The sequence below is a fragment of the Diplotaxodon limnothrissa genome, linkage group LG3 (genome assembly GCF_057381915.1).
Source record: "Diplotaxodon limnothrissa isolate DT_005_m linkage group LG3, D_limnothrissa_male_GT1.1, whole genome shotgun sequence".
In the NCBI taxonomy this organism is placed as follows: domain Eukaryota; kingdom Metazoa; phylum Chordata; class Actinopteri; order Cichliformes; family Cichlidae; genus Diplotaxodon; species Diplotaxodon limnothrissa.
In genome coordinates, this window is record NC_140598.1 from 42,920,820 (window position 1) to 42,937,648 (window position 16,829).

Sequence of the window (16,829 nt, forward strand, 5' to 3'; positions counted from 1 at the left end):
TTGATGGAGCGGGTTTAGCTGTTACACCATGAAACTGTGACATTTAGGTGATGGGACGCTTCCTACTGCAGCCTGTAATTCTACACAAGCCCTGGATGTTTGGGGAGGAACGGCCACTGATTCCCCGCTGACTGACAACGCCTCCACAGTGAGGCCTGGAGGAGCAGAGAGGTATGATGTGTGTATGTGGATGATGAGAGTCAGGCCAGTGGACCAAGCAGGGGGTATTTCAACACCAGCATGTGACCCGCTAAGGTTTCATCACAGATGGACGACGCTTTGGGCTCACTGGGGATGTAGACGGGTGCTAAAGTTTCAAAACAACCCAGTGTGTGTGTGCGTTTCAGTGCATATGCGCCTATGAGAATGATATAGAGCAAAGTTTTGGAGTTCACTTGAGCCCGACTGGATCCTATGTCTCATGTACACGGCTTTAAAGCTATTAGAGAAGCTATTAGCATCAGTCAGTTTACCAAAAGCCCTTGGAATCCCAACTGCTAACCCCTCACACAAGTGACACAAGTACACTCAAACACACACACAGATACTTTCTCTAATGAGAGACGATGCGTCAGAGCTTTATTTAAATGCACCTCATTTCTGTGTCACTTGGCGAGACCTCGGTGGGATGCCTGACCTCGTTGACGCTCAACAACAGCATTCATCTTTAAAGGTGGCTCCATCGACAGCCTCGGCTTTCCCTCCTCTTCATGTCCTCAAATGTTTCCTATTTAGGCAGCAGTAAGAAGGCTTTCCAGGTATCCATGTAATTACAAAGGATATTATCTTACCACGTGCAGTTCTCAGGAATTTCACTAATGGCTCCACTTGCAAACATCAGCGTTGCCATCTTTTATGAATGAACTTAGTCGCTGCCTGAGAAACTGACATTTTGGTTTTCAGTCTTGAAGCTAATCTAATATTTTGCTTCTGCACATGAGCTCAGTGTTAGAAGAGTCTGGCCTTTCTCACATGATGCATTCATACTACTAGATATACTCGATACTTGGTGGTTTAGGCGAGAGAGCTGCATGGGTAGAACATGACCACTGTGAATTCAGCAAATTGTTCGCTGGTACTTTTCTTACATGATCTCAGTCACAAGGACTTCGGACCATGGAGCTGACGGGTTAAAGAGCTGAGTCAGACTATTCTCAATCTATGAAACAAATGTTTTCTGATTTTTTTTTAAGAAGAAGAAGAGGATGATATCAAGACTTTTTTCTCTATTTCTATAACAAAACTACAATAAACAGGCTATAAAACAAAACCTATACACAACATAAGATAGAGAAAAGCAAAGGAATATGGAAACTCAGCCAACAGGGATCACCTGAATACAGGATTTCTTTTTTTTTGTTTGTTTCTAAATGACATCAGAAACAGCAGTATGCGACATTACGTGATGGCAGAGCTTCAGTTCATCCTTTGTCTTTTTTTTTTTTTTTTTTTTTTTTTTTTGAATACAGGATTTCAATAATTTCAGCAAAATTCAAACAGGCTTGCATGCAAAGTAATAATAAATAACAACGACGCTGACAGCCTCATACACCAAAGAGACGAATAACAAAACCTAAACATAAAACATTCTTACGATACAGAAGAAACAGCAGCCAGTGAAACCTCAAAACACAGGGCCCATGACAGGAAGAGCTGGGACCAACAATCTTGAACACACGCACACACACGCACACACACACACACACACACACACACACACGCACACACACGCACACACACACACGCACGCACGCACACACACGCACACACACGCACACGTATTTAGCGTATGTATCTTTTAAGCTAGTCTTCTTTTCTCAGCAGTAGCTGAAAGGCTTCCTTTGTGTAGCATGTCTAGAGGAAATCTGTAAATTGTAGCTGGAAAAAAAACACAACCTCACTCACACTTTCTCAAAACGGGCACTTCTCTGTTACAATTCGATCGTATTAACAGCTTGTTTTGTTCTTTGTTTTGTCAGCTGTTACCATTCACACTAATCACAAAACATCAGACGTGCTGCACTTTTACCCGCAGTGTGGATTTAGTTCACTGAAGTAATTAATACAGGACATTAAACCTGAATTCGTGGTTGTTAAGATTGTTGTTAAGATCGTCACATTCTGTGAATATAAACTGTGAGCTTACATTGATGTAATGTGTAAATCCTGTAGGTGAGCACGTTTAGCTGCTGCACTTGTCCTGAGAGAAGCGCTCTCTGAGCAGAGCTTCAGCCTCCTGCTTTAAGGCCACTTTGGCAGGACACCTCAGCCTTTGAGAGCAGGGAACTTTTAATCGGCTTTTTGGTAATGGGATGGCCTCTCAAAGCACCAGGGAGTCTCCCAGCTACCACCAGGCGTTTGACACAGCAGTGCTTTGTCTTTGATTGTGCGTCCCAAACCTGCCTTTGTAAAAAGATAAAAAGATCAGTGTGCGTTTCCGAGAAGCAGCAGTGGCTCTAAAAGGCTTAGGGAGCTGAGACACACAGACCACCTCAACTCACCTCCGATCCTCTCTCGTTCTATAGCTCAGCCAGAGAGAATCAGGAAGTAGATTAGTCATGACAGCTTAAAGCCTAAAATGGCTTATGAAAACAAAACAATAGCTGGAGTTACCGCTTGGAAAAAAAAGAAGAGAAGAAGAAACCCTCTGAGTTATTTATCAGCTTAATTTACATATAGTAATATTCTGTTTGCACAGATATAAGTCAGAGAATTATTTAATGTGTTTTCTCTTTGAGTGCACACCTGTAAATCTGCATTATTATCACAGAAACTGCTTAATGATGTGAGTACTTGAAGTAATGTGTTGGTGGGATTTTATCATATTTATCTATTCATGTGTTTTGTCTTTCAAGACATGTCTGATTCAGTTAATACAGCTTAATGCACATGACTGAAACACATTGCATTTAATATACATATATGAATCATCATACTCAGGTTTCAGAGCCCATCACAGCACAGAAACAGCTTATTTTTCTTATGGCCTCTGACAGTGGACTCATCTCTGTGCTTGTCCTGCTAGACCTCAGTGCAGCATTCGATACTGTCGACCATAATATCCTATAAGAGCGATCAGAGCATGCTGTAGGCATCACAGGTACTGCGCTGCAGTGGTTTGTATCATATCTATCTAACAGACTACAATTTGTTCATGTAAATGGAGAGTCTTGTTCACACACTAATTCAAGGTCTTAAATAATCAGGCCCCATCTTATCTTAATGACCTTGTAGTACCATATCACCCTATTAGAGCACTTCGCTCTCGCTCTGCAGGCCTACTTGTTGTTCCTAGAGTATTTAAAAGTAGAATGGGAGGGAGAGCCTTCAGTTTTCAGGCCCCTCTTCTGTGGAACCAGCTTCCAGTTTGGATTCAGGAGACAGACACTATCTCTACTTTCAAGATTAAAACTTTTCTTTTTGCTAAAGCATATAGTTAGGGCTGGACCAGGTGACCCTGAATCCTCCCTTAGTTATGCTGCAATAGGTGTAGGCTGCCGGGGGATTCCCATGATGCCTTGGGTGTTTTTTCTTCAGTCGCCTTTCTCACTCACTATGTCCTAATACAGCTCTCTGCTTTTATTATTATTATTAATCTCTGGCTCTCTTTCACAGCATGTCTTTTATCCTTCCTCCCCCAACCCCCAACCGGTGTTGGTAGATGGCTGCCCCTCCCTGAGCCTGGTTCTGCTGGAGGTTTCTTTTCTTCCTGTTAAAAGAGAGTTTTTCTTACCCACTTTTGTTTTTTAATGTTTTTTATGTATGTCTCTGCATTTCTGAAACTTGACGAGATTTGTTTTAACAGCAGACACCTTGTGTGTAGGTTAGAGGACCTGCTCATTTCTTCATTGACATTACACAGCATAACGCAGACATTGTGGCAGCCGAGGTGCACATACAGCAGTAGTTTACACAAGTCTGTCTGTAAATTAATGCTGCCATCTGCTGCTCATATATGGAAACTCTTACGTTTCAGCTGCCACATACTGTACCTTGACTTAACACTATTAACATTAATTCATTTTTGAAACGGCCACTCACCAAACACTATAACAGTGATTTTGACAGTCCAGTGGAATTTGAATAGGAAATAACTGTAGGCAGAGGCCACACTTAGCAATGTTTATTTTCTGAGTTAGGGCAAACTGTAATATGACAAATGGATTATTTTACATAGTACCTAGTCGAGTGGCAGCTGAAGTCATGTTATTATGGAGGTATTCCACCCAAGACAACTGGGAACTCCAGAAAGAGGGGTTAGTTAGAGCAGCTTCAAGCTCCTGGTTAAACCTGTTTGATCATTAGATTACGGATGGAAGCCTGAGTCAAGGTTTACTTCAGCTCCTAAAGCTGAGCAGAGCGCATCAGAAAAAGAGTCCTTTGACATAGACTATATTATTTTGAAACAAAATGGAGACAAAACACCTGTACTACCACTGCTTCTTCTACTGCTTCAGAGGCATTGGAAATTTTTTTCCTTGGTTAATTATGTGGCCTGACCTACAGAACCCATCTATGATGGTGTGAACGACTTTTTACGCTGGAATGGACAGTAACAAGAGTTATATGTGAGAATAGTTCATTAGGAACCAACAAGGGCTGGAGGAGTTCTGCGAGGGGTCGGAGCTGCTGTTGCTTCTGGCGCAGAATAAACAGACTGCGATATATTCCTTTGCATCTTTGCCTGAGAAGACAAACAACCTAAAGCTGACCCAGCTACCAAGTATACATTGCAAATTTGCGCTAACCGTCACTCTATAGCCAGCTTTTCTTTGTATTCAGGGATTTTCAAAGTGACCTACACAAACTATAGCAACTAGCTGTAAAGGAAATATAATTTCTCTGTGTTGTCCACTATTTAAGAACAGTGATTAACAGCACATTCTTCTTTTGTGGCTTCTGTAAAACTCTTTAACGGATTCTGGCAGAATCATTCATTGTATGCATCAATATATTGTAGTATGAGGAGGAGAATTTCCAGGTCTGTGCAGTAATGCTTCCATCTGCAGGTCACATCCAGAAGCTCTTAGGATCAGCTGGGAGTTAAGATCAGCTCTCAGCTCTCAAATCCACACATAGATTAAGCGTATTCCCACATCTAAAAGAAACTACTGTGTCAAAACACTTTTTAGTCTAAGGCTAGGCCAAACAGAGTCCTAAACTTCAAAGTGAAATTAGGCGAGATCTTGTATTTCTCTAAATGTCAGAGTCACTTTTTCCTTTACTTTAAAATTACCATGATATGAGTAGATTTTGGGTGGCATGGTAGTTAGCACTGCTGCCTCACAGCAAGAAGGTCTTGAGCTCAATTCCACTATCAGGCCCGGGTCTTTCTGTATGGAGTTTGCATGTTCTCCCGGAGTTTGTGGAGTCTCTCGGGGTACTCTGGCTTCCTCCTGCAGTCCAAAGACATGAAGTTGGTGGGGATTGGTTAACCTGGCAACCTGTACAGGGTGTACCCTGCCACTCACCCTAAGACATCTGTGACAGACGTCAGATATATATATTATATATAGATATATATATAGATATATATATAGATATATTGCCGACATGTGGCCAACAGTAATGTTTTAATGTTCTTCATTATTAAACATTCGCACATAAATAAGTGACGTCATATTCAGTACTTACTTTTGACAGGTCACTCTTCGGCCACTCCTTTCTGCCATATTTTGCAGCAAAATTATCCACACCCACCGCACTATGAATTGTGGGATATATGGGACCACGAAGCGTGCACCGGACCATGCTTGATATTTGGGGAAATCGAAGGCGCATTTGGAGTATGCATTTGAAGTACACATCGAATTGGGACAGCCGTCGTCGCGTGGTGGTGACGTAATCGCACTCAAAATGCGTACTTCAAACGTGCGGTCTCTTAATTGGGACACAGCCATAATGTCAGAGACGCTATAGAACAGTGGTTGGCAACTCCAGGCCTCAAGGGCCAGTGTCCTGCAGGTTTTATATATCACCCTGGGTCAGCACACCTGAATCAAATGATTAGTTCATTACCAGGCCTCTGGAGAACTTCAAGACATGTTGAGGAGGTAATATAGCCATTTGAATCAGCTGTGTTGGATCAAGGACACATCTAAGGCTACGTTCACACTGCAGGTGAAAGCGCATGAAATACGATTTTTTTTTTTACCCTATTCGACCCATATCCGATCATGGTATGGCAGTGCCCTCGAGGCCTGGAGTTGCTCACCCCTGCTATCCGGTCATTAAGTCTGACGTCACTAGCCGTGTCTGGCCCTAAACTCCGCTGCAGGTCCATATATCAAACGATCACTATGGCATTACTGAGAGTTGAAAAACTGTCTAAAGTCTTTCATCTTTAATAAAATGATCAGCGTTCTGCTCTACCAGGTGTAACAATTGAGTTTAGCATCCAGGCATCCATGAAAACGGAATTTATGACATTTAACGGAGTTAGAAGTTAGCAGGAAGTTAGCTCGCTAGCTTCTATCTAAATACAATATAGCATGTCCTGACTGCGGGATTTTGGAAACAAATTAAAACGTACAGCTCTGTTATCACTTCCAACATAAATGAAGACAGAAAGCTAAACAGCAGTGACGTTTGTAGGGTTACTGAAGTTGGGCTAGCTGGTATATAATGATGTGCTACGTGACCGCTAGCGACACAGCTATGTTAGCATAATATAAACAAGCTAACTTTTTTCCCACTCGATAAAAGTTAACGTGAGTGTCCTCGGTGGTCAGGAACAAATGTAATCGCATGGCAGGATGCTGTAAAAGGACCAAACTTCAGCCAGGAGAACAACTGAGATAATCCATCCTCAATACGAGGTTAGTCATTCATATACTGCTGCATGGGCTGGGCTGTAGTTACAGCCTAAGGTTTTAAAAACTGAGCTTAAATAAATGATTAGTGGTAATAAAAGCCGAGGGAGGTCAACAGTGATCACTGACTGTTTTAGGAGCTTTTTGAGATCAAATAGAAGAAAATACAAAACATTAAACATGTTAACAACACAAAAGCCATATTAAACGCAGACTACTTTAGGCCTGGAAGTAGGATTCGTCGCGTCATCACTGAACAACCGGATAGAAGGACAGGACACCTGCCCTGGGATCCACATATACTCCTATGCAGCAGATTTAACAGACACACTGCTGTTTGTAGATTACAGCTCAGCATTCAATACCATCGTTCCCTCGAAGCTGGACAGGAAACTGCAGGATCTAGGACTGAGCAGCTCCCTCTGCAGCTGGATCCTTAGCTTCCTGTCTGACAGACGCCAAGTGGTCAGACTGGGCAGCATCACCTCATTCCCCCATCACACTGAACACTGGTGCTCCACAGGGGTGTGTACTGAGCCCTCTCCTATACTCACTCTACACCTACGACTGCACGGCCACTAACAACTCCAACATCATTGTGAAGTTTGCGGACGACACTACAGTGGTGGGTCTTATCACCAATGGTGATGAGACGGCTTACAGGGAGGAGGTCAGCGCCCTGACCCACTGGTGTCAAGACAACCATCTCACCCTCAACATCGCAAAGACAAAGGAGTTGATAGTGGACTTCCGGAGGTGCAGAGAAGTACACACCCCCATCACCATCAACGGCGCTGCTGTGGAGAGAGTGAGCAGCTTCCACTTCCTTGGGGTACATCTGGCTGAGGATCTTACGTGGTCAGTACACACAAACAAAACAGTGAAGAAGGCGCAGCAGCGCCTCTTCTTTCTCAGGAGATTGAAAAGATTCGGCATGAGCCCCCGCATCCTCAGGACCTTCTATCGCTGTGCCATTGAGAGCATCCTCACTGGATGCATCACCACCTGGTACGGCAACAGCACCGCCTACAACTGCAAAGCTCTCCAGAGAGTAGTGCGGTGCTCTGAACGGATAATTGGAGGTGAGCTTCCCTCCCTCCAAGACATCTACAGGAAGCGGTGCCTGAGGAAAGCGGGGAGGATCATCAAGGACTCCAGTCACCCCAGCCATAAACTGTTCAGACTGCTTCCATCAGAAAGGAGGATCTGCAGCATCCGGTCCCGTACCAGCAGACTGAGAGACAGCTTTTTCCATCAGGCCATCAGACTGCTGAACACGTCATAGACACCTCAGCTTCACTACTGGAACTTTAACATTATGCACTCCATACTGTACAGTGACGCCACTGTTTTGCACATGTCTCAACTCTGTATATTTTTATAATTTTTTTTATTGTTTACTCTATTTAATTTGTAAAATATGTATACACACACACACACACACGCAGAAAAACATATTTAGTATACACATCCAGAAATGCATATACTGTATGCATATATATATATTGTACATATATTTATTAGTTTCAAATTTAGCCATTCTTGTATTTTGCTTGTTTACATTATTGTATTTTGCACAACTCTGTTGCTTGTGAAGCTTGCACACAAGAATTTCACTCACATGTACTGTACCAATGTACCTGCACATGTGATGTGACAATAAAAGTGATTTGATTTGATTTGATTTAGTACTGTGTGTAAAATGCCATCAAAAAGTCAATTAAGTTTTATTCTTTCTCACCTGTCTTTCTATCTCCTTTCACTTTTTAAAGGTTGCCATGTTAGAAAAAATATCTTGCCCTGCCATGCTGTTTATTGATGTGGCAAATGAATGGTTTATGAAAATATATCTAAATCTGTCATCAGTAATCAGTAATGATCATGTCTCACCTCTAGTCTTCTCTGTCTTAATTTCAGGTTTTCACCATGTGTTGTAGATGGTTCAGGAGGTTAACTCAACCAAGCAGTCTACTTTCGGGTACTGTTTAGAATACCAGAATAGGGAGGATGGTGTAGGTTTAAGTTTATTAGACTGATACTGTGAAATGCACTTCACACACGCACAGTTCTTTGTCGCCAGAGCGCAGACATAACGGCCCGTTATTAACGGGCTGGGGAAACGTGGAATAAAACACGAGGGGAAACAAGGCACAGGAACTCAGATCTATATGACTACAGATACACAGAGGGAGACACAGGAGCAAAGACACAGGAAATCTAACAACCAAAAAATAAACATAAAAACCTAGTGATTCAGACTAAACTTTAAAGTAACAAGGTGGACTCAAACCATAATACAAAAGGACAAAACACAAGAAACTGAAACCGCTGGGTCATAAGACCCAGGATCATGACACATGTCATATCTGTGGTCATCACAAGTGTTACAAACACAATAACGAATCAATAAAATGTGGCATGTCCTGATTTAATACATGGATGGCCTGACTGAGGGTAGAAGCTCCTCTTCAGCCTCTCTGTTCTTGCCCGGATGGTGGGGAACCTTCTGCAGATGGTGTAGAAACTGGACCGGTTTATTGCTGGGGTGGAAAGGGTCCTTTAGTATCTGAGCTGGGTTATCTTTTGGTGTAAATGTCCGGTAGGGAGGGGAGAGCAGCCCTGCAGCAGCGTTCTGCTGTACAGATCACTCTCTGAAGAGCTTTTTTGTCCTAGACACAGCTGTTCCCAAACCAGGATGCGACGTTCTGTGTGAGGATGCTCTCTACAGTGCCTGTATAGAAAGTCCTGAGGATCACTGGAGAGACCCTGAACTTCCTCAGTTGTCATAGGTGGTATAAGCACTGCCACAAATTCCTTTTTAACATTCAATAATTATTGTTAAACATGATTTTTTTCTAAGAATGTACAACTGATTTTATATTATTATGGGTGTACTGAACGCATCATTACAGTTTTCTTAAAATGCTTAAAAAGTGAAAGGAAGAAGTAAAAAATGATTGAGAAAAGAAATGATTGAGAAAGTTCATGAATGATTCATACAGTGCGACAGAAAACCTCACAGTATAAACCGTACAAAACTAATCTCACATTTTGATTAATAATACATGTGCAAACACTGGCATTCATTATGACTGATGCTACTGATTTCTAGTTCCTGTGCACAAAGAAATCTATCAGATTTTAATCAATATTTCATGTTTCCCCGTGACACCTGGCTTAAGATGATGGCATTTGATCAGTGAGTAAAGGAAAGAACAAGATTGGTTCACAAACCAATGAACACGGTCTACTTTATCTCATTAAATGTAGCAGTGTTGTCAGCCCAAAAACTCTTCCAAATCCACAGTCCAGCATAGAGCGGCTTAGTGAATGTGGTCTGGACTCTGTGGAGGAGGGCCATGGTGTCAGAGACGCTGTAGAAAGAAAGAACACCTGCTCTGGGATCCACGTACACTCCTACTTTGGAGGACAGAGGGCCTGAGAGGGGAGTTGTGATTTTATTGTATCTGAATTTGTAGCAGTCACCGTAACACTCTAATGCCCAGGAATTATTATTGCTTCCAAATTCACTTTGATCCAGTTTATTTTTATTCTTGTACGTCACGGCTACTGAAAGGCCTTTCCCTTTCATCTCCACTTCCCAGTAACAAGGTCCAATCAGACTCTCCTTACTCAGGACCTGCTGGTAGTTGGAAAACCTGTCCCTTTTTTTATATCCAGGATAGATATTTGGATTATGAGCACTGTCTGATACGGTTCTGTTCTGATTAGACAGGAAGAGATTTTTGTGGACTGTATCTGGGTCGATCGTCAGTTGACATGAATGTTTTAAAAAGTCATCTCTGGTCTTAGGTTCAATTTGTGGCAATAAAACATCCACTGATCTCACTGTCAGAGTGATCTTCCTCCATTCCTCACTTAGAAATGCTTTGAGATTTTCTCTGGCTTCTAACATTGCTGTTTGCAGATCCTCAAAGTACTTAACTTGACACATTTTAAAGCTTGGTGAATCTGTATATTCACTGAGTTTTGACATCATGGAGTAACTTAGTAGAAATTCGGTGTGGTCCTCTGTGCCTGAAAGCTGCTTCAGCTCCTCTTCTTTCCTCCTCAGCTCAGTGATCTCTTGCTCCAGATTATTCTGAAGCTCCATGACTCGACTCTCTTCAGTTTCCTGCTGGGATTTGATCTGCTGCTTTAGATTTGAGCCTTTTTCTTTAATGTAACTCAACAGCTCATCGATGATGGCATCACTGTCTTCAATTGTTTTATCAGCAGACAGTTTGATCCCCTCCATCTCTTTCTCAAGCACTTCACCTTCCTCCATTCTGGTCTGAATTTTCTTCTGGACTTCCTGCAGATTCATCTTAAGGTCTTTCTCTTTGTCTGCCCTTTCAACTTCAACTGGAACTGTTACATGGCGTTTATGTTTGTCCAGGCAGCAGACATAACAGATACACTGCTGATCAGTAATGCAGAACATCTTCATCACCTCATTATGAGTTGAACAGATGTTCCCTTTCAGCCTGTTCGATGGTTTGACCAGCTTGTGTTTGTCAAAGGCAGAGGAGTCATAGTGCTGGCTCTTCTTAAGGCAGGGGGGCTGAGCTACTCGTTGCTGGAATATTGAGTAACTTTAGTTAGTAATACCCGACTCTGCAGAATTCAGTCGTTTCTCATGCTCGCTTCGGAGTAACCCTCGTTTCTGTGAGTAGTCCATGACCATGTGGAGGAGGAGCGGAGCGAGTGTGAAGGCTTTGTGTTTTCCAGACCCTGTGGACCCTCAAAACCCTGGTGTGTCCCCCCCCTCCCCCCGTGCATATAGTGCACCCGGTGTGGATAAATAAAGAACTGTTTAAATCCCATCTCTCAGTCTGTGCCTCAGTCCGCTCCATCCCCATGACAGCTGTCCTCTTTTTCAAAACAGTAACGTAATCAGTTTGGTTGTCTCACATTTAAATGGCCATCTTTTACTTAATTATATCCTCCACAAAGGATATCACCTAGCTGGTTATCTACGACTTCATCTCCCAGGGCTGCTTTTTGTCTAAAGCTGAGCAGAAGGCTTTACAGACGTGTGCAGGAGCACTCTGTCAGAGAGTTTCTCTTTCTTTTACTGGGAATACCATGAGACCGAATGTATGTTCTACTCTTAAATCTGCTTCAGAGGCTGTGAGACGCTTTTCTACGGCAATGAGATGGTATGACTAACAGAATGACTGCTTTTGGAGTGAGCCAGGCCAGTAAGAACAGTCATATGCAACCAGGACCTACAGGAAGTGGTAAAGCCTGGAGAAAACCCACAGTCTGCTTTGAGCTGCTCTTGCTTCTGAAACAGATTAAACAAGCTCCAACATGCTAATTTGCATCTTTACCTGAGGAAGGACACGAGACATGTAGTTTACAAAGCAAATACTCTGACTTACCATGAGGTGGCAGCGCGGGCCCAATGGATCACCCACAAGCACACAATAAAGGACACAAAACATCTTATGAGGCTAAGTGGACTATATCTTTGGTTTTCCACATCAGACTTCTGAAAGTTCAGATGTGTAGCAAGATGGTTTTGGTTCATCCTCAGGGGAGAACTGCTGAGAAACCCCATTTGGTTTAGTGCTGTGAGAACCAAAGCCATAGATTATGGAGAAAACAAAGACCGTCTTGCTGTCCGGGAATTTAATTCCTTTGGGGGGGCTGAACACAGAAGTTCCTGGGTCTATTGCTTAAGACTGAAAAAAGGAAAACATGATACTTTCTAGGAAGAACTCTACATGCATCACATTGGGGTGATGAACTGTCTTTATTATTTTGTACTGCTTGACACTTCTGTTTGAATTCAAATCATCTGAATGTTAATGGGAATTATAAAGCCTGTCTTGTCGTATATATTTCAACAGTTTCAAAACCTAAGCTGGTATTTTGATGAAAAAAATGACATATAATCAGCTGTTTAAAAGGATACTTTAAAAGTACATTTAAAAAAAAACTAACTCAACATTTGTATTCAGTTTTTGTGTGGATAGAGAAAATCCTGCATTATACTCCAAGATGCTCACTATACGAAATCTACTGAATTATATAAATATTCAAGGTGTGAAAAGTTGTTGGAATAAAACTAAACTCATCTTTATTAGACAACTATGTCATATAGGTCATCACAAATGTTACAAACATGATAACGGGTCAATAACAGTGAACAAATTCAAAACTAATGACATCATGTAACAGCTGGACTGATACAATAAATACTGCAGACACTATTAAAAATAGTCAGCCTGATTAACCTACTGCCCTCACTAGTTCATTTTTAACAATCAATAATTATTGTTAAACATTATTTTTTAAGAATGTACAACTGATTTTATATTATTATGGGTGTACTGAACGCATCATTACAGTTATTTTCTTAAAATGCAAAAGATGTAAAAGGAAGAAAAATGATTGAGAAAGTTCATGAATGATTCATACAGTGAGACAGAAAACCTCACAGCAACAGTATAAACCGTACAAAATAATTCTCACATTTTGATTAATGATACATGTGCAGACACTGGCACTCATCATACCTAGCTGCTACTGAGTTCATGTTCCTGCACAAAGAAATCTATCAGATTTTAATTCATATTTCATGTTTCCCCGTGACACTTGGCTTAAGATGATGGCATTTGATCAGTGAGTAAAGGAAAGAACAAGATGGGTTCACAAACCAATGAAGACGGTCTACTTTATCTCATTAAATGTAGCAGTGTTGTCAGCCCAAAAACTCTTCCAAATCCACAGTCCAGCATAGAGCGGCTTAGTGAATGTGGTCTGGACTCTGTGGAGGAGGGCCATGGTGTCAGAGACGCTGTAGAAAGAAAGAACACCTGCTCTGGGATCCACGTACACTCCTACTTTGGAGGACAGAGGGCCTGAGATGGAAGTTGTGATTTTATTGTGTCTGAATTTGTAGCAGTCACCGTAACACTCTAATGCCCAGGATTTATTGTTACTTCCAAAATCACTTTGATCCAGTTTATTTTTATTCTTGTACGTCACGGCTACTGAAAGGCCTTTCCCTTTCATCTCCACCTCCCAGTAACAAGGTCCAATCAGACTCTCCTTACTCAGGACCTGCTGGTGGTTGGAAAACCTGTCCTTTCTTTGAAAAGAAAAGTCATTAGTTGGATGTTGAACAGTGTTTGACACAGATTTGTTCTGATTAGACAGAAATATTTTAGGGTGCACTGTATCTGAATCCATTGTCAGTTGGTACGAATATTTTAAAAACTCATCTCTGGTCTTAGGCTTGCTTTGTGGCAATAAAACATCCACTGATCTCACTGTCAGAGTGATCTTCCTCCATTCTTCAGCGAGAAAAGCTTTGATTTTATCTCTGACTTCTAACACTGCTGTTTGCAGATCCTCAAAGTACTTAACTGGACACATTTTGAAGCTTGGTGAGTCTGTATAATCGTTGAGTTTGAAAGTCAGGGAGTAGCTGAGTAGAAACTCTGTGTTGTCCTCTGTGTGTAAAAGCTGCTTCAGCTCCTCGTCCATCTTCTTCAGCTCAGTGATCTCCTGCCCCAGCTTCTTCTGAAGCATTACAACTCGACTCTCTTCCTCTTTCTGCTGGAGTTGTATCTGCTGCTTTAGACTTTTTCCCTTTTCTTTAATGTAACTCACCAGCTCATTGATGATGGTCTCACTGTCCTTCATTGCTTCATCAGACGACACTTTAATCCCCTCTACCTCTTTATCAAGCACTTTCACTTCCTCCTGTCTTCTCTGAATCCTCTGCTGGATTTTTTGCAGAATCAGCTTGAGATCTTTCTGCCTGTGTTTCCTTTCTTCTTCAACTTGAACCGTGTTATGGTGATTATGTTCATTCACACAGCAGACATAACAGATACACTTTTGATCAGTACGGCAGAAAATCTTCATCACCTCATTATGAGTTGAACAGATGTTCCCTTTCAGCCAGTTGGATGGTTTGACCAGCTTGTGTTTGTCAAAGGCAGAGGAGTCATAGTGAGGCTGGAGGTGTTGCTCACAGTAAGAAACCAAACATACCAGACAGGACTTCACTGCTTTCAGCTTCTTTTCAGTGCAGACATCACAGGAAACATCTTCAGGTCCAGCATAGCAGAGATCAGCTGAAGCAGGTCGGATTGCAGGTGTCTTCAAGTCCTCTACTAACTCTGCTAACATAGTGTTTTTCACCAGCTCAGGCCTCGGTGCAAAGACTTTTCTGCACTGAGGACAGCTGTAGGCTCCTTTTGGTTCCTCTTTATCCCAGTGTCTTTTAATGCAGCTCATACAGTAGTTGTGTCCACAGGGAATAGTGACTGGATCCTTCAGTAGATCCAGACAGACTGAACAGCAGAGTTTTTCCTGATCCATTGTCTGTCCTGTGTGAATGTCCCGTGTGAATCTTTGTATGTGAAGGTTAATGTCAACCAGTTTTACTGTGGAGGGAAAAGTGGTGTGTATCGGATTACACTCTGTTTCAGGAAATCACGAGGGAAGTCACACTTGACAGTAGGGTGTTTCAGTAGACAAATGTCATTCAGTGGAATTATTTCACAGTTCCCTTTTCCCCCCTTACTTGATTATGTATTTCTGTGTTTTTTTCATTGTCCATGCTTTTATTTTGCATTTCTTTCAGTAAGCTTTACTTCTCTCAATTACCCACTCCTGGTTGAATCCACTATACTGGTGTTATGTATAACCAATTAGGACTAAGCATTGCTCAGGTGGGACCAATGGCATGTGTGGGGGTGGGACAGATGGTCTGTTGACAGAGAGAAGAGCAGGTAAAACAAGATAGGGCAACAAAGAGCCAATCAAGTTCAAAGTTCAGAAGTAATGTGATTTCTTTTTACAGTTTTCCAACTTTCTAATTTTGGTATTGTTTGATACCAAGTAAATACAGGGCCAGTAACACCGTTACCAAGTACTGATACTGACACTTTTAAGAAGTGAGTCACATGACAACAACAAAACACAGTAGAGCACAGGAGGAGCAAGCTGTGCATGTAAGTTGGGAGAACAGTAATGTTTGCAGAGACATGCAAAGACATGTCTGCTTACTGATGAAATGGGAGGAATGTACAGAGCATAGGAGAGAGAATCTAAAACTGAAGTATCAGTACCCACACTAGTATGGTATCAATATGACTGATATTTAGATTGGTCCACCTATTACTAAATTCTGGTAATCAAGAAGTTATTGAGTGATTTGTATTACAACTTTATTTTTACTTCATCTGCATCTGTATCATCTGCAAATGTAATTATAATATTGGTAACATAAGCAAGAGTGCAGTACATCCTAATTGTTGTTCTTAAAGCAACAATAGCTAATTTCATGGTAGGAGGACAGGACCATTCAGCAGAGGGCAGAACCGTACACATTGCATCTCTAAGGCAAGTATAGCAAATTCCAGATCAGTAGCATTAGCTCACAAAAATAATACGCAGTTTTTAATCCTACTTTGCACAACATTTCTATGAGCATTCAAACTGCATATAGTTAACAGAGATGTCACCTAACTATTACACCAACTAATTCCTCTGATGACGCTGATAGGAGAGTGTCTTAGTTTTACAGCTTTTCCTACTAATAAAACCTGCCCTAAGGTCATTCATACTAAACAAAAATAATTAAGTAAGAGAAGAAGACACAAGTGACCTGTTTTTTTATTCACTACTACAGAATTAAAACTTTTTTTAAAAAATAAAAACCTGTTTTATAATTACAGGACATTCTTTTCTATAGTTTTACACAATTATTTCTTGCATTTTAAGCCCAAAGAGTCTTGCTGACAGATTTCTTTAATTTACTACAGGAGCATTTATTTATTATGTAAAGGTAAAGACTGATTTTGAAATTGCACTTCTTTTTTTCTAATATTAAGATATCTCCAGGACTAAAAGTGTAGTTAAACTTTTTGTTGGACATCTTTGAGCTATAGGATAACAGTGCAGAGCCCTTTCCCCCTTTCTACGCTTTTATTTTGAAGTCTCCACATTTCCGGTGTCTTCCTGGTACTGGTACTTCCGGGAACCAGCTTT

At 41.4% G+C, this 16,829-nt stretch overlaps 2 protein-coding genes across 3 annotated transcripts; both read right to left on the bottom strand.

Moving 5' to 3' along the window:
• Positions 1-10,059: 10,059 nt before the first annotated feature.
• On the bottom strand, positions 10,060-12,169 carry LOC146636003 (tripartite motif-containing protein 16-like). Its single transcript, XM_085350243.1, has 2 exons — positions 12,149-12,169; positions 10,060-11,391 (listed from the first exon to the last, which is right to left on the bottom strand). Exons 1-2 carry the CDS (start codon positions 12,167-12,169, stop codon positions 10,060-10,062), a joined length of 1,353 nt encoding a protein of 450 aa, XP_085206369.1.
• A 1,324-nt stretch (positions 12,170-13,493) lies between these two features.
• LOC146636004 (tripartite motif-containing protein 16-like) lies at positions 13,494-15,155 on the bottom strand. Of its 2 annotated transcripts, XM_085350662.1 has the most exons (2): positions 14,928-15,155; positions 13,494-14,801 (listed from the first exon to the last, which is right to left on the bottom strand). In XM_085350662.1, exons 1-2 carry the CDS (start codon positions 15,153-15,155, stop codon positions 13,494-13,496), a joined length of 1,536 nt encoding a protein of 511 aa, XP_085206788.1. The 2 variants fall into 2 exon arrangements, with proteins under 2 accessions (XP_085206788.1, XP_085206787.1); XM_085350661.1 differs by having other exon boundaries at positions 13,494-15,155.
• Between the last annotated feature and the right edge of the window lie 1,674 nt (positions 15,156-16,829).

What these genes read in the sequence shown, in the direction of transcription:
- LOC146636003 (XM_085350243.1), bottom strand. Translation starts at nt 12,169, where the DNA reads ATGTCTCGTGTCCTTCCTCAG. An exon ending in TGTCTCGTGTCCTTCCTCAG is followed by an intron (nt 11,392 to 12,148) that starts GTAAAGATGCAA and finishes TCAATATTCCAG; the next exon opens with CAACGAGTAGCTCAGCCCCC.
- LOC146636004 (XM_085350661.1), bottom strand. Translation starts at nt 15,155, where the DNA reads ATGGATCAGGAAAAACTCTGCTGTTCAGTCTGTCTGGATCTACTGAAG.